The sequence below is a fragment of the Phoca vitulina genome, unplaced genomic scaffold (assembly GCF_004348235.1).
Source record: "Phoca vitulina isolate PV1807 unplaced genomic scaffold, GSC_HSeal_1.0 scaffold92, whole genome shotgun sequence".
Taxonomy (NCBI): Eukaryota; Metazoa; Chordata; class Mammalia; order Carnivora; family Phocidae; genus Phoca; species Phoca vitulina.
Genome location: NW_022589795.1, coordinates 794,040 through 816,526, shown reverse-complemented (window position 1 = coordinate 816,526; position 22,487 = coordinate 794,040). Strand labels below are relative to the sequence as shown.

At 45.0% G+C, this 22,487-nt stretch overlaps 1 protein-coding gene across 3 annotated transcripts in view; it reads left to right on the top strand.

Moving 5' to 3' along the window:
* Nucleotides 1-22,487, top strand: part of STAT5B (signal transducer and activator of transcription 5B) — a 68,786-nt gene that overhangs the window by 33,682 nt on the left and 12,617 nt on the right. For 2 of the 3 annotated variants that reach the window (XM_032396438.1, XM_032396439.1), the window contains exons 2-12: nt 9,401-9,537; nt 12,891-13,047; nt 14,484-14,573; nt 15,491-15,665; nt 18,566-18,696; nt 18,966-19,117; nt 19,579-19,734; nt 20,167-20,346; nt 20,738-20,825; nt 20,904-21,026; nt 21,598-21,690. In XM_032396438.1, the coding sequence (XP_032252329.1) occupies nt 9,410-9,537; nt 12,891-13,047; nt 14,484-14,573; nt 15,491-15,665; nt 18,566-18,696; nt 18,966-19,117; nt 19,579-19,734; nt 20,167-20,346; nt 20,738-20,825; nt 20,904-21,026; nt 21,598-21,690 (1,473 nt within the window). In that variant the 5' untranslated portion in view covers nt 9,401-9,409. Of the gene's footprint in view, nt 1-9,400; nt 9,538-12,890; nt 13,048-14,483; nt 14,574-15,490; nt 15,666-18,565; nt 18,697-18,965; nt 19,118-19,578; nt 19,735-20,166; nt 20,347-20,737; nt 20,826-20,903; nt 21,027-21,597; nt 21,691-22,487 lie in introns of those variants that run through there. The other variant, XM_032396440.1, reaches the window with a different exon arrangement.

Below are 22,487 nucleotides of genomic sequence, written 5' to 3'. Positions count from 1 at the left end.
AGGTGTTGTTCATCGGCTTTTCCACCGAAAATACACCTTTTCCCCTTTATGAATAATAAGTAATATGTGAGGTAATACTTCGAGACTGTGTGAATATCCTGTTTCCCAGCAAGTACCACCCATTGGTTTTAGTGGCTATGATGATCCTTGTCTGAGTCTACTCTCTTTATTTATTTATTTATTTTTAAAGATTTTATTTATTTATTTGAAAGAGAGAGAATGAGAGACAGAGAGCATGAGAGGGAGGAGGGTCAGAGGGAGAAGCAGACTCCCTGCCGAGCAGGGAGCCCAATGCGGGACTCGATCCCGGGACTCCAGGATCATGACCTGAGCCGAAGGCAGTTGCTTAACCAACTGAGCCACCCAGGCGCCCTACTCTATTTTTGAGATTGTGTTTTTGGCTAAGGTATCTTATATTTAGGTGAGAATTTTAAATATATGATAATCCACTGACTAAGACTTAATCTGTGTATTTAGCAGATAGCTCCCTTCCTCCCCTCTCTCTTTTTTCCCTCCACTTCTCCCTCTCTCCACCCCCACCCCCTTCCCTCTCTCTCTTCTTCCCAAAGTAGTATGTAATGATTTGGCTGTGACATGAAGATTTATGACTGATTGTCTTCCCAGAATATTATCATCTCTGTGTTGCCTGAGCAAATTTTTCCTTGTTTGTTTCTTTGTGAGCCAAATACTTTCATTCTTTCTGTTCTCTTCCCATCTGTTTAATAATCTGATTTTGTTAGAGAATTGCCTTTCTGATTGCTTATGAAGTAGTGTTTAGAGATTTTTTTTTTTTTTAAAGAGCAGATGGCTCTGGTATTGACCTACTTCTAGATAGGATAGTTTTACTCAAACCTTCTTACTTGATGTTAGGCCAGTTTTAATATGAGCAAAGTCTTAATCCATTATTATTGCTATTTAATATTTTTCTGTCCTTCCAAGTTCCTATTACTAGGTAACCACTAGCACTGAGTCTATGTAATAATGTTGGGATTGACAGTAGGGCAGTAAACATAACCAAGGAACTTGCTCTTTATAATATGTCCAAAGTCTTCAATCATTAAACGGTGCTGATATGGTTAACAGTTTTGAATCCTGGTTCCTTGCCTTAGACTTTTCTGATCAGAAGCAATGTTTATCTATCTTCTATTTCATTTGCCAACTAGCCTAAGCCTTTGCCCAAATCAGAGCCTTGCCATATTAGATTTCTTATTCTAATTTTATTCTTTTCTTTTTTAAAATTATGAAATAAACATATAGAAGAATGCAAAAAATAATATGACAACCACCACAAAGTCCTCAGGACAGAGGCCTCCTGAGACAGCGGTGGACTGCCCAGATCCAATGCAGACAGTGCCTCAGTAGGATGGGACCTGGAACAAATTTTTCACCCCCAAAAGAAACCCATACTTATTAAGAGTCACTCCCATTATTGCACCAACCTACTTTGTGTCTATGGGTTTGCCTATTCTGGACATTTCATATAATGGAATTTACAATACATAGCTTTTGTGTCTGGCTTCTTTTTTTTGTTTAAGATTTTATTTATTTATTTGACAGAGAGAGAGATAGCGAGAGCAGGAACACAAGCAGGGGGAGTGGGAGAGGGAGAAGCAGGCTTCCCACCAATCAGGGAGCCCGATGCGGGGCTCAATCCCAGGACCCAGGGATCATGACCCGAACCCAAGGCAGACGTTTAACGACTGAGCCACCCAGGCACCCCAAGGTGTCTGGCTTCTTTTATTTAGCATATATCAGTATTTCATTCCTTTCTATGTCTGAATAATACTCCATTTTATCCATTTTATTTTTTCTATTTATATCCATATTATCCATCCATTCATTGATGGACATTTGGGTTGTTTTTACTTTTTCACTGCCATGAATGAACTGCTTTGAACATTTGTGTACAGATTTTTGTGGACATACGTTTTCAGTTCCCTTAGGCATATACCTATGAGCAGAACTACTGGGTCATATAGTAACTCCATATTTAACCTTTTGGAGAACTGCCAGATTGTTTTCCAAACTTATACCATTTTACAGTCCTATTTAATTTGCTAAGCCTCGATTTCCTCATCTATAAAATAGGGATAATAATAGTGCCTACCTCCTAGTATTTTTGTGAGGATTAAATGAGTAGATTCATAAAAGCACTTGGTGTTATAAATAATATAGTAGATATTCAGTAAATGATAGTAAATTATAAATCTGGATGGTGGAAAATAACACTAATAAATGTTATTTAATTCATTTTTAATCATATTTCTGAAATTTTATTTTTTATTTTTTATTTTATTTTAAAGATTTTATTTATTTATTTGACAGAGAGACACAGCAAGAGAAGGAACACAAGCAGGGGCAGTGGGAGAGGGAGAAGCAGGCTTCCTGCGGAGCAGGGAGCCCAAATGTGGGACTCGATCCCAGGACCCTGGGATCATGACCTGAGCCGAAGGCAGACGCTTAACGACTGAGCCACCCAGGCGCCCCTGAAATTTTATTTTTTATTATTTTTTAAAAGATTTTATTTATTTATTTGACACAGAGAGCACAAGTAGGCAGAGCGGCAGGCAGAGGGAGAGGGGGAAGCAGACTTCCCGCTGAGCAGGGAGCCCGATGTGGGGCTCCATCCCAGGACCCTGGGATCATGACCTGAGCTGAAAGCAGATGCTTAACCAACTGAGCCACCCACGCGCCCCTGAAATTTATTTTTGTTTATTGGATGAATCAAAATATTTGTTAATAATTCATACTTTAATTAGTAGGAGTCAGTTGTGTCCTTGGAAGGAATAGGAAAAGGTACAGCTCCCTGCTGGCTTGGTCTTCTCTGTCAGAAGGGCACATTGGAATGGATGTTCTTTTTTTTTTTTTCTTTTAAAGTTTAGTATACTTAGACAGTCTTTCTCTTGTTATACTACCCTTCACAATTCTTGGCTCTCTCAGAAATGCGAGAACAGCCCTCCCAGTGCTTTCCCACCACCCCCCATCCATTCTCATCTATAGATGTCCGTCTGCCAGTTAAATTGACTAAGAAATTGGAATTCCATCTTTTAAAAGGAAGGTAAAGTTTATACTGCAGGATATTGGTTAAGGAGAGGGTAGCAAGAGCTCTTTATGGAGGGTTGACTTTGGAAAGGTTTATTGAAGTGAGTTAAAATTGGAGATGGGGAGAAGAAAGCCAACTTTGTAAGTTTAAGGTTGTAAAAGTCAGAATAATATTGAACAATTATGATGGACCAGGCACTGTTTTAAGCATTTATACAGATTAACTTATTTTTTACAACAACTCCCCAAGGGTCGTATTATTAGTACCATTTTACAAATAAGGAAACTGAGGCACAAAGGTGTAAGAGGTTAAATCGTATAGAACTCTATGTAGGTGAGTTCACCATTGTCTCCAAAAGTCTAACCTCATTTTAGAGACTTTGGTCCTAGGGTGTGATGGGATGGGGTAGTGGTTGTGGTTGAATGGAAAGTAGGAGTTACAAAATGCTTTATTTATTTTTTTTTAAGATTTTATTTATTTATTTGAGAGAAAGAAACAGATAGTGACAGAGATAGCGAGAGAGAGCATAAGCGGGGAGGAGAGGGAGAAGCAGTCTCCCACTGAGCAGGGAGCCCGACTGGGATCATGACCTGAGCCAAAGGCAGACACTTAACCGACTGAGCCACCCAGGTGCCCCCAAAATGCTTTAAATTATGCGCATGAGTCCAGTGAAACAAATCACTACACACATTTTAAACCCCCCACTCCTGCCCCGAGCTAGTTAGCATATATGCATTGGGAGCTTTCTGTTGTCATGTACTCTATACTTCCCCCTCAGTTTAACTATGCTATGACTTTGGCCACAGTGTTTTAGAAATCTTCAGAGAGAGAGATGTTTTTCTTTTTCTTTTTTTTAAGATTTTATTTATTTATTTATTAGAGAGAGAGCAGGAGCAGGAGGAGGAACAGAGGTAGAGGGAGAGGGGCAAGCAGACTCGCCGCTGAGCAGGGAGCCTGATGCGGGGCTTGATCCCTGGACCCTGAGATCATGACTGGAGCCGAAGTTAGATGTTTAACTGGCAGAGCCACCCAGGCGCCCCTAGAGTGATGTTTTTCTTGACAAAGGTTTATATTTTACTTTTAAAAGGGAAAGCATCTAATAAAAAGGTATCTATTATTGAGACAAGAATATTCCTAAATCCCACCCACTCCTACCATTTATTTGTTAGTGGACATTCATTTTTATAGTTTTCAATAAGCCTGTAACATTATACGCTTAGAATTTGGAGCTTTTTTAAAACAAGTGCCTGAAGGTCTGCTTTATTTGAGACTCCTAGGATTTATCCAGATATATAAGGTTGATTTCAGCACCTTGGGCTTTAGAAAGTACATTTGGCATCCAAGGCTGGTTTAGGTTGTTTGGAATGCTTATGAATACTAAGAATGCAACTAAGCAAAGCTCAGCTGGTTCTCATCTTTGGCTAAAAATAAGATTGTGCATCCATTTCCCAGTCTTTAGAGAAGCCCCTGTGAAGATTTACCAAAGATACAAACCACTTCCTTGTCAGAACATCATGCATTGAAGATGGAGCTGCCTGTAAATAAGCAAAAGAAAGTGTGTATTGAGGACAGAGGTGCAGTTACTACGTATGTGGAGTAGTATTCAATGGCAGGATAAATACAAATGTGAAAGGACAGGGACCCAGCTCATGCCAGGTGTAGGCATAGCTTAATAATGGGTGTGAAGAGTTTGGGCATGTACAAGGGAAAGTACTAGTTAGTTAGGTTCTCGCTTCTATTGATGCAATGGGGGTGGGGTGGTTTTTTTCTCCAAATTACATGTTTTCAATTGTTACGTGATAATTTCAGTAACTCATTTCATGTTCCATATGTATATAATTCTTAGTTAAAAACTAAAAGTAAAATGATTCTGTATTATTTACTGTACTCTTTTTATTTTTTACATTTTTGACTAGTAGTAGGTAAAATCTACTTTCCAGCTCTATCAAAGCATTTTTTTGTAGTGAAGTTAAAATAATTTGTGTTTTTCAAAATAAGGTGGTTACCACCTTATATTTACCAGCTGTTATTCCTCAAATGGCATTTTAGAAAATAACTATTACAACATGTTCATATTTAGAACCATAAAAAATATTCTGACAGATTCTAAGAGTTCAGCATTTCACTCTTTGTTAAAACTAAAAACTAGTAATAAAAGTTAAGACAAAATAGTGTGATTTTTTTTTTTTTAAGATTTTATTTATTTGACAGAGACACAGCGAGAGAGGGAACACAAGCAGTGGGGAGTGGGAGAGGGAGAAGCAGGCCTCCTGCGGAGCAAGGAGCCCGATGCGGGCCTCAATCCCAGGACCCTGGGACCACGACCTTAGCTGAAGGCAGACGCTTAATGACTGAGCCACCCAGGCACCCCTTTTTTAAAGATTTTTATTTATTTGATAGAGAGACCCAGCAAGAGAGGGCACAGAAGCAGGGGGAGTGGGAGAGGGAGAAGCAGGCTTCCCGCTGAGCAGGGAGCCCGATGCGGGGCTCAATCCCAGGACCCTGGGACCATGACCTGAGCCAAAGACAGACGCTTAACGACTGAGCCACCCAGGCGCCCCAGTGTGACTTTTTTTTTTAAGATTTATTTATTAGAGAGAGAGCGTGCGTGTGTGTGTGTGAACTGGGGGAGGGGCAGGAGGAGAGGGAGAGAGAACCCCAAGCAGACTCTGCACTGAGCATAGAGCCTGTCATGGGGCTCGATCCCATGGCCCGTAAGATCATGACCTGAGCTGAAACCAAGAGTCAGATGCTTAACCAACTGAGCCACCTAGGGGCCCCATATATGTGGCATATTACCATAGTACTTCTTTTTTAAAGCAATATTAGACACCTGTAATATGCTCAACCAGCAGGACATGTGAAATATTTACCAAATATGTATTTAGTCACTAGCATATATGTTTTGATTACTTACTTACCATGGTAAGCCACTGTACTAGGCATTAGGGACACAGTAGTAAATAAATGTGCTCTTAGAGTTCTTAGAGTTCAGTGGGGGGAGATAAACAAAGACAAATTAATAAAAACTAAAAGGAAAAATCGCAAATTGTGGCATATGTTATTTTTTTTTAAGATTTTATTTATTTGGGGTGCCTGGGTGGCTCAGACGTTAAGCGTCTGCCTTCGGCTCAGGTCATGATCCCTGAGTCCTGGGATTGAGCCCCGCATCGGGCTCCCCGCTCCGTGGGAAGCCTGCTTCTCCCTCTCCCACTCCCCCTGCTTGTGTTCCCTCTCTCGCTGTCTCTGTCTGTCAAATAAATAAAATCTTTAAAAAAAAAAAAAAAGATTGTATTTATTTATTTGAGAGAGTGAGTGAGAGAGCACGAGTGGGGGGAGGAGCAGAGAGAGAGGGAGAAGCAGACTCCTTGCTGAGTGGGGGAGCCCAGCCTGGACACAAGGCTCCATCCTAGGACTCCGGGATCATGACCTGAGCCAAAGGCAGCCACTTAACAACTGAGCCACCCAGGCGCCTTGTGGCATATGTTATTAAGGAACAAATAGAATATTGTTAATACAGACTCATCCAAATTATAAAATCTGTTCCATTTTCTTGCTTTGGTATTTCATACTTATATTTTCATACTCCATAACTTTGAAAAGACCTGATGGATTTGACCAAATTGTGTGTATACATTTATTTATTCAACATCAATAAAAAATTTACAGAATGCTTATGTGCCAGGCACTGTTCTAGGCCCAAGAGAAAGAGTGAACAAAACAAAGTCATTGTGTTCATGGTGATTTTACCCTAGTGAGAAGTCAGTAAACAAATATATGATAAATGTCAGGAAGTGATAAATGATGTGAAGAAAAGTCAAGTAGACCAAGAGGTTACAATGTGACCAGAATACAATTCTTTGCATGGACTGAGGGGTCTCTGAGGAGATAAACGTTTTCCCACAATTTTCCTTCTTTTGTCTCTTGGGTCAGTTCAGTTAATGAATGCAGGATTCAAGACAATTTTTGTATCTTTTGGTATTGTTCATATAATCATTAAAACAGCTATGGTGAGGTCCTACTTCTTTCCAGTTCCTTACCACTAAAAGAGATGAATGCCTGAATTATGTTCTTTATTCCTTCATTGCTCTTCCATACACTTAACTGCTTAAGCATCTCCACCCACCCATCCATCCTTTTACCTTTTATCCAAAAAAACATGCCTTGTATCTGTTCCAATTTTCCAAAATCTTGGGATATGATTCATTTAATTAAAAATTATATTGTACAATTAAATGTCTTCCAGATGTTAGGTTATAACGTGCGATTGCTTCTGGAGAGAGTTCTTTTAGCCAAGCCTCTCTCCTAGTAAATTCTCAGCCATTGAAATTTGATGTTTTGGATGATCTTACAGTGATCGCAGCCTTAATGCCCAAAAGCCCTAAATAAAATTGTACACTGCTCAAGTGTTCTATAGCATAGCACAAGTCTAAAATAGGTAACTGGCACCCACCCCATACCTCATTGTTGGCTAACTGACTTGTCCCATAAATAGCTCAGTGTTACACGATCGGACAACTACAACTAACAGAAGGGATTTTTGTTTCCCAACACACATGTGTAGTCTTTGGTAGTCCACAAAATCAAGACCTGATTCACTGAACCCTAATCGTAACATAGTTAAGAGACTGGTGCAAATCGGTAGCCAAATCATTTTGGATGGTTTTCAAGTTAGCCCTGCCTTCCACCAAATTTTACATTATGGATCCTAGTGTTAGAATAAGATTCAGTTTTTGTACCCTCTGTGTACATGAAAGTAATGTTGCTGCCACAATCAGGTTGATCCCAGAGAGTTTCTGCCAACTGAATTAAAAATTCTCAGGTAAATCTGAGAAGGCATCATGGTAGTTTTATAAAACTTTTTCTAGAATCAAGAGCATGTTGTTTTTTTTTTTTTTTTAAGATTTTATTTATTTATTTGACAGAGAGAGACACAGCGAGAGAGGGAATACAAGCAGGGGGAGTGGGAGAGGGAGAAGCAGGCTTCCCGCGGAACAGGGAGCCCGATGCGGGGCTCGATCCCAGGACCCCGGGATCATGACCTGAGCCGAAGGCAGACGCTTAACGACTGAGCCACCCAGGCGCCCCAAGAGCATGTTTTAAAAACCTACCTACTATTGGAATATAATGGTTCTTGTTTCTAACTCTTAGCTGGAATGTATTGTTTTTATGTCGGAGAGATTTTTTTTTTTTAAAGATTTTATTTGTAAGAGAGAGAGCACAAGCAGGGGGAGTGGCAGGCAGAGGGAGAAGCAGGTTCCCTGCTAAGCAAGGAGCCCGATGGTGGGACTCGATCCCAAGACGTTGGGATCATGACCTGAGCCTAAGGCAGACACTTAACCGACTGAGCCACCCAGGCATCCTAAGATCTTATTTATTTGAGAGAGACAGAGCAAGCAAGAAAAAGCACAAACGGGGAGGGCAGAGGCAGAGGGAGAAGCAGACTCCCCGCTGATCAGGGAGCCTGACACCGGGCTCTATCCCAGGACCCTGGGATCATGATCTGAGCCAAAGGGAGATGCTTAACCGACTGAGCCACCCAAGGGTCCCTGTCAGAGAGATTTTTAAATACTGTAATTTAACAGAAGATTGCTTCATAAATTCCTTAGCAGTAACTCAGAAGGTGAAACTTGGGGCATTTTTCCAGATAAATCTATGCCCTTCGTGTGTAAAGCATTGCAGCTTAGGTAACTGGAAATAATACATAGGGTTCAATTCATGTTTTAAATATTTTCACTTTTCTTTTACTGGGTCTTTTTCAAAATGGCAGCACGTTTATTGCATTTCTAGTCAAAATACCAAATCTAAAACAAGTGCTTTTTTTAATAGATTTTATTTATTTATTTGAGAGAGAAAGAGCACAAACAGGGGGAGCGGCAGGCAGAGGGAGAAGCCGGGAGCCCAATGCGGGACTCAATCCCAGGACCCTGGGATCATGACCTGAGCCACCCAGGCACCCTAAAACAAGTGATTTTTTAAAAAATTCCTGTGCTAATTATCTTACTGTTAAAATGCTCCTTATTGTTACTTCAAGTTTGGCACAAAAGTAAATATGTCTGTGATATCAGAGTTATAGGCAGTTCTTCCCCTAATTCTGGCTTTGTACTTTTACTCGTAGGATTTCAGTATGTTTTACAGTCGGCGCTTCATAGACCAAGTTATATACCTTTCCATGGCCACACTGAATGTGTACATTTTGAAACATTTTAAAGCTAAAATTCAGTTCCAGAATACTGATCTTTATTCTACCAAGAAGGGCTTAAAACTAGGTTTTTTAATTGTGAATATTTATTCTAGTGGATTTAAAGGGGGATAAAAAAAAAATCCCACCCAAACCACTAATCGTTTGTTTAACAGATTAAAACCATGGCTGTGTGGATACAAGCCCAGCAACTCCAAGGCGATGCTCTTCATCAAATGCAAGCATTGTATGGTCAGCATTTCCCCATTGAGGTGCGACATTATTTATCCCAGTGGATCGAAAGCCAAGCTTGGTAAGTGAACACAGTTTTTTCTATCATATTTAGTGAAGCACAAGCATATTGAAGTTTGATTGGAAGGATAACATGATGGAGGCTTTAAAAATTGTACATTTTTAAAAATTTATTATTTTTTAAAAGATTTTCTCTTATTTTTTATTTATTTGACAGAGAGAGACAGCGAGAGGGAACACAAGCAGGGGGAGTGGGAGAGGGAGAAGCAGGCTTCCCGCTGAGCAGGGAGCCCGATGCGGGGCTTGATCCCAGGACCCTGGGACCATGACCAGAGCCAAAGGCAGACACTTAACGACTGAGCCACCCAGACTCCCTAAAGTTGTACATTTTTAAAAAATGATGTGATGCAGGTTAAAAGTTATTTAACCCTAGCTTAGATTTTAGGGAGATGGAATAACTCTTGGGATTTTTAAAATAGGATTTTTTCCTATTTTATTTTATTTTTTCCTATTTCCCTTTAATAGTAAATTCTGGCTAAAAGCATTAGATCATTGCTGCTAATAAACAACAGTTGAAAAATATGTTTTGAGTGCCTATAAGGTGTAGAATTCATATGAACAGAGTAAAGCCCTTGTTTGTCCACAAAGAATTTAGTGCTTGGTGGGGCAGCTAAGGTATGCATATGCATATCATTTAATAAAATGTATTATTAACAAAGTTAACAATGGAGACATTGGTGTTTTTAAATTTATATATACACATAAAGACCAAAAGACAATACACCAAAATATTAACAATAATTACGTTCTTGGTGGCAGATTTAACAAGTGTGTTTTTACTTTTATTTTCCAAATTGCTGTTTGGAAATATACTCAGAAGGAAAATTATTTTTAAATTCTTTCAGAGTATAATGCAGTAGATTGACAACAGAGCTTTTGAATGGACATTACTGTGCACCAGGCTCAGGGCCTGCTCTGCTCAGGGCCTGGGAGCATGTTGGGTGGCCAGCAGCCTGTCCTTCTGATCGGACAGGCTCATCAGCTGCTTCAGGCCTCCATGGGGCTGGGGGGGCGGACAGGGCAGGGTCCACCCCAGCAGAGCCCAGGACCGGCGGCTGCTCTGCGACCGTCCGAGCAGGCCTGTGTACCTGTTAGGAAGGCCACCTTGCGGTAGTCGCAGTTGTGTGTTAGTAGCAGATTTCTGATCAGAAGCTAGGGAGCACCAAAGGAAGGCAATTTTCTGGGCAATTAAAAAAAAAATCTCAGCCTCGTGTAATGAAGTGAGAAAAAAAACCAAGCTAAACATAAGCACATCAGCTGCACCTTGCTTAGCGCTTTTCCATTTCTTTTTCATTTTATTTTCTGTTTTAATGATTTGGAGAGTTCAGAAAAACATCAGTAGGAAATTTCTGGTGATTTAAATTTTCATTTAGTAGATTCCCCATGTAGTTTCTTACCAAACGAATGTTAAAGGACTTGTGTTGATATCAAGGAAAACCTGAATTTTATTTAGCTTGGTTTTCTTAAGAACATAAAGATTTTAATTTAAAAAGATGTTCAGTTCTTCATGTTTAAGCTAAGAAAGCCTTTTTTTTCCTTTTTAAGTAGAGAATTAAGTTTTCAAGTGCCAGAACCAGTACTTGATTTCCGTGAGTTTTGCACAGAGACTGGATCTTCTCAAGAGTGGGTTCCTCAGATGAGGAGCATTAATGCCAGTGGAAACAGAGGTGCAGGGCTGCCCTTCATTCCTCCCAGGCTTTTATTTAATACACACTTTATTTAGTACAGAGAGGATACATATTTAAAATTTGGCTTTCTCCAAATAATGCAATATATGTTAAGAAAGAAAAAAAGAAGAAGAAGAATGTAGCAGGAGGGGAAGAATGAAGGGGGGGAATCGGAGGGGGAGAAGAACCATGAGAGATGATGGACTCTGAAAAACAAACTGACGGTTCTAGAGGGGAGGGGGTTGGGAGGATGGGTTAGCCTGGTGATGGGTATTAAAGAGGGCACGTTCTGCATGGAGCACTGGGTGTTATGCACAAACAATGAATCATGGAACACTATATCTAAAACTAATGATGTAATGTATGGGGATTAACATAACAATAAAAAAATTAAAATAAAATAAAATAAAATAAAATTTGGCTTTCTCTACTACCTTCTCAGAGTACAGATGTGGGCATATTATTGCTGAACTACATTATCATCAGTGTTTGGGCACACCTGCTTGTGCCTTTGTTTGAAATTAGTTGCTAACTGACTTCAGGGGTGTAGAGGTGCAGCCTTTTAGCTACCACTAGATCTCTTGTTTGGCTCCCGACCCGGTCAGCAGTAATTGAATGTTATTTCAATCTGACAGCTGTTTGGTTTCTTCAGTGAGCTGAGTTAAGCAATTTAATACTGCCCAATAGAAATTGTTGCCTAAATTGTTTGAAAAAAGAGAGTTGGTGAGGGGAGTGGGGGAAGGAGGGAAGGAAGGAATAAAGAAGAGAAGGAAAAGAGGGAGGGAAACTATCCAACCCTCTTGTCACCAGTTTAGTGGCTCTGAATTAATACCAAGTCCGTAGAGTGGTTTCTCTGCATCACTGGAAGAGTTAGCCTACAGGTCCCAGATCTGCAACCAGTAATTTGTATAAATACTTGCAGGCACCTTCTGTCTTAATATCTCATTTCCAGGGTTCCTTAGAAATAGCAGTAAGTGTGTTCCACCTGTCTTTACTTAAGAAATACTCTGTGAGGGGCGCCTGGGTGGCTCAGACGGTTGTGCATCTGTCTCTGCCTCGGGTCATGATCTCAGGGTCCTCGGATCGGTGGCATCCGGCTCCCGGCTCGGTGGGGAGTCTCCTTCTTCCTCTGCCTCTGCCTCTCCCCCTGCTTGTGCTCACTCTGTCTCTCTTTCTCTCTCTCTCTTAAATGAATAAATAAAATCTTTATAAAAAAAAGAAAAGAAAAAAGAAATACTCTGTGAAATTAGCAACACACAGAACTAGTCAAGGCTGGAAAAAGCATGTAGAACATTCTTGACCTTGTGCCCCCTTTCAACCCTTGAGGGGTAACTATAAATAGGAGGTTATCAGAGCCCTTGTTTCCTTCAGAGTACACGAAGCACTTTCCTTTTCCCTTCATTTCTAGAAGCAGATAGCATAAGCACCAGAGCAAGTCAGTAGAAGGAAGGAGAAACGGCAGTACATTGTAAAAAAAGGAAATATACAGTCCACTAAGCTAATTAGTGGGTTAGGGATAGATTAATGTAGGCATCTAGTCAGTTTGAATTGGACTGTTCCCTAAAATTTGCAGTGAGCATTATGAAGAAATCACTTCAGCTAAAGAAAAGGTTTGATGGGTTGAAGCTGCATTTATACGGGCTCATGTGCATGTATGTATACATATTGTGTAATTTTTTTCCCCTAGGGACTCAATAGATCTTGATAATCCACAGGAGAACATTAAGGCCACCCAGCTCCTGGAGGGCCTGGTGCAGGAGCTGCAGAAGAAGGCGGAGCACCAAGTCGGGGAAGATGGGTTCTTACTGAAGATCAAGCTGGGGCACTATGCCACGCAGCTCCAGGTGGGTGTGAATGCCGGGTCACACTTAATCCTTTTCCCTAGGAGAGACTCTTCATTTAGTACTTCCCTGGAGCTTTTCTTTCTCTGCTTCAACCCAGTGTTGTTGACTTAACCTGTTAGGTGTAAAAAGTTCTTATTGTCTGGCTTTGTGATTGTAGCCTTTTATTTTTAAACTTTTTATTTGAAAACAAGTTTGTAGGAAGTTGCAGGATTGATGCAAAGAACCCCTACATATGCCCAGATCCACCCATTGTTAATATTTGCTTTATCATATTCTGTCTCTGTACACACACATTTTTGTCACTTGAGAGTAAGTTGCGTACATCATGTCCCTTTGCCCCTAAGTACTTCAGTGTGCATTTTCTCTACATGGTTATAGTACAGTTTTCAACTTCAGTACGTGTCACATTGACAAAACACTGTTAGGTAATCATATCTATATTTCCATTTTGTCAGCTGACTCAATAATATCCTTTATGTCATTTTTTTTTTCCTTCAGCCCAGGACCACATATTGCATCTGGTTATCATGTCTCTTTAATCGTCTTTAATCTGGAACTGTTTCAACCTTTGTCTTTCATTACATTGGCTTTTTTTTTTTAAGATTTTATTTATTATTATTTTTTAAGATTTTATTTATTTATTTGACAGAGAGAGAGAGATAGCGAGAGAGGGAACACAAGCAGGGGGAGTGGGAGAGGGAGAAGCAGGCTTCTGGCAGAGTAGGGAGCCCGATGCGGGGCTCGATCCCAGGACCTTGGGATCATGACCTGAGCCAAAGGCAGTCGCTCAATGACTGAGCCACCCAGGCGCCCCTAAGATTTTATTTTTAAGTAAGCTCTACACCCATTGTGGGGCTTGAACTCAACCTGAGATCAAGAGTTGCATGCTCCACCAACTGAGTCAGCCAGGTGCCCCTGCCTTGAAATTTTAAAATAATTCAGCTCATCTATTTTTAAAGATAAAATGGGTTTGTGTGATGTCTCCTCCTCATTAGATTCAGGTTACACATCCCTGATCAGAATTTTGAGTAAGTGATGTTGTGTCCTTCTCAGGATATCACATCTGGAGACATACACCATCCATGTTCCCTGCATTGGTGGTAGTAATTTTGATTACTCAGTCAAGGTGGAGTCCAATTTCTCCTGATGTGGTCCTTTTGAAATTTATGTATCCTTTTTCTAGGAATGATGCCCGAGTACTTTAGGCATATTAAGAGGCAAGAAGTAAAATGATCTTACCTTCTCATTGTAATTGGGTTTCCTATGACATACTTTTCTTGCCCCCACTAGTATTAGAGGAGCAGCATTGCTTGTGATTATGCCGTCGTGTCTCCAGGAGTCTCCTCCATCATAAAATCTTACCCCTGCTCTGAGGTAGGGTTAGGCCCTATAACATGGTGTGGGACAAAGTGATGTCTGCTGTTGGATTCTTTCAGAACACGTACGACCGCTGTCCCATGGAGCTGGTCCGCTGCATCCGACATATTCTGTACAATGAACAGAGGCTGGTGCGAGAAGCCAACAATGTGAGTGTCCTATGGTGTGGAGAGAGGAGCTGGGAAGTCCTTCTCTCTGGACCCAGATTTCTTAAGATAATTCAGTGTGCATCTGTTGGTGTCTCTATAAACAGAGCACAAAACAGGGGCACAAAAGTAATTAGAATGGTCTCTGATCTTATTGATCCATAACCTTGATGAGATTATCACCACAAAACAATGTGGACAAGTGCAAAATAATTTAACCCCAACTGAATGGTTTTTGAGTAAAGGCATGCTCATATTCAGGTGAGATTACTTAAGAAGGATTTCTGCTGAGCCCCCTTTCAGCCAAGTGTTGAGGGAATGGCTGAGACCAGGTCACTTAAATGGCTGGATCCATAAAAGACTTGTTGATGCCTCCCCTGTAACTTCATTTTGGGGTCTCCAGGATGCTGTCTGTGAGAGGTTCAGCTTCTTCCCTCAGTTATGAGAAGGTCTTGAGTGAGGACACGGATGGTGTGTGTTCACGCAGCCTTGTTACACGCTGTGTCCCCAGCACCTCACATGGTCCATGGCATTGGATCGGTGAACGAATGTGGAATGAAGGGGTCATCATCTTTAGTAGGCAAACCCAGGTCACTCCTGGATGTGTTGAGTTCTAGTCTCTCCGAAGAGAGCTTAGGTGGACCCTGTTTGGGCAACTCAGGTGGAGGCCAGAGCTACAACAGAAGTTTCTGCTGTGCTTTATGAAGTTGTCCTAATCTGCCAGCTCACCTGTTTCCCCTCCTTCTTTCCAACTCCACACCAATTCTGGTAAATGACTATCCTTCCGACACAAGTTACCCATCTTACTCTAGATTTGGAGTTTGGGGTCTGTAGTATTAGTGTTCCCCAAAGACTGAGGTTGCCTTCCATCCTCACTGCTCAGCTCACTGCCGCCTGCACTCTCCCCAATCTGTTTCCAGGGTACTTCTCCAGTTGGAAGTCTTGCTGACACCATGTCCCAGAAGCACCTCCAGATCAACCAGACGTTTGAGGAGCTGCGACTGGTCACACAGGACACAGAGAATGAACTGAAGAAGCTTCAGCAGACTCAAGAGTACTTCATCATCCAATATCAGGAGAGCCTGAGGATCCAGGGTGAGGCTCGGGCGGCCTGGGCAGTGTATGTCATGAGGGCTAGAAGGAAGTTCAGGTCAGATTGGAAGAGAACCGGGTTTCTGTTCAGAGGCACTCCCCCTTCTCTGGAGTAGCAGGAATTTGCACTAACTTTGGGGCAGGGAGGAGGAGGCTTAGGAAGGGGAGAGGTCACAAGCTTGCCTTTGGGGAATGTGGGTCTCACTCAGGGTTCCCACACCCAGGGAGCTCCTGGTCTGTTGGGGATGACATTTCCTCCTGTGGGAAGAAGCTCATGGTCTAGTAAAAAACACTTTTGTATATAATTGGTGTTTCATAAATGCTGCTTTACTGAAATGTTAAATTCTCTATGCAGGCAAAGTATAAGGGCTAAGGGCTGTGTTTATGATGACAAATGTTTAATGTTTTTTGTGCGGTTATTCAGAGAGGTTGTCCTGGCACAGTGCATGCTAACGTGCCTCCCTTAGCCCTTATGGACAAAGCTCCCCTTCCTTGTGTAAATCCTGCAAGGTACTTGGGTACTGAAAACTTCAGCGTGAGGTTATGGAGCCCCACCGGTGCCCCGTATTGACCTTGTAAGAATTTGACAGGGTGACTTTAATTAATTTCTCTCTCCCTGCCAGCATGCCCAGCTGAGAATCTCAGAAAAGCCTCTACTTGATCAACTGGCTACAGACACATACTCACCTGTACACAAGTGCTCCTCTAATCCCATGCATGCGGCTCACACTTACAGCTGTATAGATGTTATTTATTAATCACTCCAGCTTCCTCACTAGAATATAAATTCATTGAGAAGGGATTGTGCCTTCTATCTCTGTACCCTGAGGCTGGCACATTGCCAGAATCATAGTAGGTGTTGAGTAAATGTTGGTGGGATGATTCTAGCATGTCTTCCTCTGAATCCATCTTGGACTGACCCCAGAGAAAGGGTGGCCCTCTTCCTAGATTAGGGAACAGGAGAATTTAGGCTGTTAGTTCTTTTTTTTTTTTTTTAAGATTTTATTTATTTATTTATTTGAGAGAGAGAGAGAATGAGGTAGGGGAGGAGCAGAGGGAGAGGGAAAAGCTGACTCCCCACTGAGCACAGAGCCTGACCCGAGGCTCGACCCCAGGACCCAGAGATCATGACCTGAGCAGAAGTCACACGCTCTCCTCCAGGCTGTCAGTTCTGCCCCAAGCCTTTGATGGTTGATAGTACTTCCAGTCCTATTCTTGGGTTTTCTGTTTCCGATTTATGGGTTTGGGTTAGGTTCTGCTTTGGGTTTGTACCCATCATGCAATGTCAGTTCAGTCTCATTTATCAAGTTCACTTATCAGAAACACAGACTATTGTTCTGTTTGTGCAAGAGAAGGCTCAGCTCCCTCCAGTGGAGCAGAGAATTGCCCCACACCTCCTGACCTCCCTCCCAGAAGCTTCTGCAAAGTGCCAGGAGACACGTAGGTGGGTCACTCACATAGGGAGGTGGGGCCCAGGTGGGGAATCACCGGCACCCCCGTGTGGGTGGCAGGATTTCTGAGGTGGCCTCAGGACCACTCTGCTGTGTGCCACGGCTGGACTGTAGTCTTCTCTCTCAGTCCCTGGCCGTGGGATCAGAACCTTGTATTTCCAGTTCTCTTCTAGTGCTGGGCTTTCCCTGGCTGTCAGGAGTTGCTTTAGTCTGTCCCAGCTTGTGTGTCCCTGAGGCAGGGCCTCGGTCGGTGTGACATGGCCCTCGACCACGACAGGCTGGTGCTCGCATCTCCTTGTCTCAGCCCAAGTGAGGACACGGGGATGTTCAGCAAGGTGATGGGCAGGCCGTCATAATCCCAGCACGGAGCATAGTGGTTACCTTTGGAGGCAGGGATGGGTTTGCAAGCAGGGAAGGATGTGCAGGTGACTTTCGCTGCGGCTTCTCAAGCTGGGTTACTGATACACGGGTGTTCCTTGCATCACTCTTTCTACCTTCCCTGGGTCTGAAGTATTTCATAATAGATTTTTTGTAGAAGGGTAAGGAGGCCTCCCTGACTCCCTATTCCTGCCGTGGAGGAGAGTCCCAGTGCTAGTGTGGGGAGAAACTGCCTCCCTCTCCCCCCCTTCTCCGTCTGTGCCTGTCTGTCCCTGTCTGTGCCTCTCTGTCTCCTTCGGTTGGTCAGCTGAGCTCACGGTCACCCGACCTGGACAAACCAACATGTTGGGCCCCCGCCAGCACCTAGAGAAACCCCTTGTTTCAGAGGAGAGGCTGCTGGGCTCCGGGGGCGGGACAGAGCGTGCGGGGCGGGGGCTCCCCCGAGGAGGCCCTGCCGTGTGGGGTGGGACTGAGCAGCTGCTGGTCTCTGTCACCCTTTAACCCGCCCTGGAAGCCACTCCCCAGGAAGGACTAACTCTCACCTAGAGCGCCCGCGTGCCGGGAGGTTCCTTGAGCCTTTTGTGGATCATCACTCCTTACTCCTCAGCGACCCACTGAGGCAGGGGCCGAGACTCTCCCCTTCTGCACATGGGCAGACTGAGGCCCCGAAGAGTGAAATGATTTGCCCGAGTTCCCCCAGTTAGTAAACGGTGAGGGCACACACGGAACCAGGCAGCGAGGCTCCGCGCTGGACCCCCGTGTGGCGTGGGCAGGTCTGGGCGGGCAGCTGTGCAGACTAAGGTGGGAGGGGAGGCCTCGGGGCAGGATCCTCCTCAGCTGTGCCCTCAGGCTTCCATCTGCACACTCCCTGAAGGGGAGATCAAAGTCGAGAGGCCAGGGCCCAGAGCCCGCTCACGTCTGGCACCCTTGGCTTCTAGAAGCCCAGGTTGCCGTTGATCAGATGTTGGGCAGCCCCCTGAGGGTCTTGCCTCCAGAACAGGTGTGTGTGTTCCGCTGGGCTTCGTGCAGGAAGCTGGGAGATGATGATGACAGGTGTCCCGTCCCCTCCTGTAGCTCAGTTTGGCGGGCTGGCCCAGCTGAGTCCCCAGGAGCGGCTGAGCCGGGAGACGGCCCTGCAGCAGAAGCAGGTGTCCCTGGAGGCCTGGCTGCAGCGCGAGGCCCAGACGCTGCAGCAGTACCGCGTGGTAAGTGGCATCTGCATCCTCCCCTCCCACGCTCGGAGGCCCACATCCCGAGCCGTCCGGGCAGCCCGAGAGAGGGCTAGGGCCAGGGAGAGAGCGGGACCCGGGAGAGCTGGAGGCCAGATCCTTCTTTCCTGTGGGGGGCACGGGAGGCAGAGCAGGTTTGGGAGAGGGGAGGGCCTGTGCCCGGGGCCTGGTCCCCAGCCCTGCCTCCCGAGTGAGGGCTGTTCTCTGGGAGCCCAGAAGGGCCTGCTGTCCCCGCCTGCCTTCAGGAGCTGGCCGAGAAGCACCAAAAGACCCTGCAGCTGCTGCGGAAGCAGCAGACCATCATTCTGGACGATGAGCTGATCCAGTGGAAGCGGCGGCAGCAGCTGGCCGGGAACGGAGGGCCCCCCGAGGGCAGCCTGGACGTGCTGCAGTCCTGGTAATGGTGTATGGGGGGCGGCCGGGGGGGCAGGAGTGCCGCCACCAGCTGCTCCTGCCGCTGCCCGCGTTTCCCCGAGCAGCCGGCTCGCGCTGGCCCGTAGCAAGGCTTCCTTCACCGGGGCTTCTGGCTCCTGACGCCGACCTGGGGCCCCCATCGTGTGCCACCTGCCCAGGAAGGGAGTCCCTGTGCTGGGGAGGGGGGCAGGGCTGGGTGTGCAGAGCGACCCTCGGGCGGAGTGGAGCCGGGTCAGGGGTGCTGCCCCGCGCCCCCGTGTTCCTGCCAGGCGGGGCGCTCTGCTCTGCTCCGTGGGCGGGAGCGGCGGCTCAGGGGCAGAGCCTTCCAGGGTGAGGGTGGAGCTGGGTCTTGGGGCATTCTCCCCAGACTGGAGCCCCTCGGCCTCGAGCCTGGGGGACGGGGTGACGCCGTTGTCCTCCCGGTGGCCTGGGCCTCCCGTGCAGGTGTGAGAAGTTGGCCGAGATCATCTGGCAGAACCGGCAGCAGATCCGCAGGGCTGAGCACCTCTGTCAGCAGCTGCCCATCGCCGGCCCAGTGGAGGAGATGCTGGCTGAGGTCAATGCCACCATCACAGACATCATCTCAGCCCTGGTGACGAGGTGACTGCTGCCTCCGGCCACGCCCGGCCCCCGGGTGGTTGGCATGGGGGGAGGCAGGGCTGCTTTGCCCACCGGGGTTGCCGCGGGCGGGGGTGGGGGCTCTCGTTGGAGTCCTTGTCTCCTTTGTCTCGGGCCCCCATCCCCCTCTGTCCTCAGTGGCAATGGCTGCTTGGTGTTGACCTTGCCCAGTGTGTGTTGTGGGCGCTCCGCGGACTGCCCTTGTCCCCCCGCAGCCTGTGCCGGCTGCCGAGTCATGTCACTGCCTCCCCTCCCACCACCTCCTCTGACTCTCGGTGGCCTCACTGGGCACAGGAGCTGTGCCGTGTGCCCTTCCTTTGCCTGCTGAGCCCCGGTAGCCTCCCCATGTGGGGGGACCAGGCCCTGTGCCCTGAGCCGGCATCATGTGTGGTCTGGTCACTTGTGTCCCCGCAGCACATTCATCATTGAGAAGCAGCCCCCTCAGGTCCTGAAGACCCAGACCAAGTTTGCAGCGACGGTGCGCCTGCTGGTGGGCGGGAAGCTGAACGTGCACATGAACCCCCCCCAGGTGAAGGCCACCATCATCAGCGAGCAGCAGGCCAAGTCGCTGCTCAAGAACGAGAACACCCGCAAGTACGTGGGCCCTCCCCCTCATGTCTGCCTCTTTCCTCCAGTCCTTACAACAGGATCAAAATGCTCCAGCCTCCTAGGCAGGACTCTGGATGCTGCTATTCATTGTAGGAGCCCCGTTAGACCTTCTGGCCTCTTTTGGATCTCAGAGAAAGAATGGGAGGCCTTCTGTGGGAAAAGTACATGATTTTCATTCATTTAGTAGGAATACATCCGAGAAAATTTCTTTTATGTAATGTATGTTTATATCTTGTATATTTTATGCAGCTAACATTTCCTCTAAATGACATCCATTTTTATAACCTTCTTTATTGGGTCCCCCCAATATATTTTCTACCCCACATTTACTGAGACACCGCATGGGTCTAGGGTCGAGTCTCTTTCTGTTCTGCAGTGACTACAGTGGCGAGATCCTGAACAACTGCTGTGTGATGGAGTATCACCAGGCCACCGGCACCCTCAGCGCGCACTTCCGGAACATGGTGAGGATGGGAGAAGAAAAGAACAAATCTTCCCTCGTTGTTTGAGGGGTCTAACCCCTTTATTTGTCTCCTTTGCAGTCCCTGAAACGAATTAAGAGGTCAGACCGTCGTGGAGCAGAGTCAGTGACAGAAGAAAAATTTACAATCCTGTTTGAATCACAGTTCAGTGTTGGTGGAAATGAGCTGGTTTTTCAAGTCAAGGTAAAGCCCTCCCTCAGCTGTGGGATGTTGTGTGTGTGTGCGTGCACGCACTTTGTATCACAAAAGAATTGTTTTGATCACCTAGTGTCTTAACTGTCAGTGGACAGAAAGTGGGAGACGTCATCCTTAAAACTATGTATCTTAGATTCTCTTAAGATCTATAATAACAAGCAATAGCAAATTGAAATAGCTGGAGATACAGGTAGGAACGAATCAAGGAAACATCACTCTGGATGAATTGAGTAACAGTTGTACTAAGTTTAAGACATTTGTTACTTGCTATTTTTTCCTAGAAATATCCCCATACTCTTTCTCTTTTCTCTCTTGTTCTCCATTTGAGAAACTTACTGCATCCTTCAGAAATATCTAAGCCACATCTCTTAAAATATCTAAAATTTCTAAGATTGCACCACTGTGAAGAGTCCCATGATTCCTGGAGCCATTCAGATTTTATATTCAAGTATGACATTTACTGAAACTTGAAGAGAAAATGAGTGTGTTGTAATAAAAAGAAGAGCAAGAGAGGAACGTGTCGCTCTTGGTGCTCAGCCTTTCTCTTTTGTCTTTCTAGACCCTGTCCCTCCCGGTGGTGGTGATCGTGCATGGCAGCCAGGACAACAATGCGACGGCCACCGTTCTCTGGGACAATGCTTTTGCAGAGCCTGTGAGTCGACTCCCTGGGCCTGTGGGTCTCAGGATTTTGATGCTGGTGTCATGAATCTCTTTCATGCGTTCTCCCCCAGAAAAGCATAGAAAAGTGTACTTTCTGGGAGGCAGAGAGCATGTGGAGAATGGAAAGAGCGTAGGCTTGGAGTCCGGCCAAGGGTTAAACTCACGTCCCGCCGTTTCCTCACGTTGTGACTATGGGAACTTCACTTTCTCTCTTTGAGCCTAAGTTTCCCTAAGTGTCTACACCACAGGGATAATAGTGCTCCTTAGCGCTGTTAGAAAGATGAAATTAGGTAACATTCAGGGACACCTGGCTGGCACAGTCGGGAGAGCATGCAAGTCTTGATCTTGGGATCATAAATTCAGGTCCCATTTTGGGCATATAGTTTACTTAAAAAAATAAATGAAATTAGGTAACATACAAAATACAAAATGCTTGTCACCTGGTCAATACTTAGTGAATATTCTTTTGAATCCTTGGGTCAGACCATGAATGGAATTTGGGACTCCAGAAGGTAGACCTCTCATGACGTTACTTATAGTTTAGCAGTTGCTTCCTGCCATCTTCCCTCCAATAAACGAGGGTGCCATTTAGTCTTTTCCAAATTTTAGGTTCTGTGATTCATGCCAACTCTCATGAAGAGTGAGATGCTTTGTCTAAGGGAATGAATATGATTTTGTGGATTTATGCATCAAATACTATCTGAATACCCCTAGTGTGCACTTGATGAGCATTTTCAAAACATTTCATCAGGAAGAGTTCTAGGTATTACACATTTCCAGGAGCGAGTA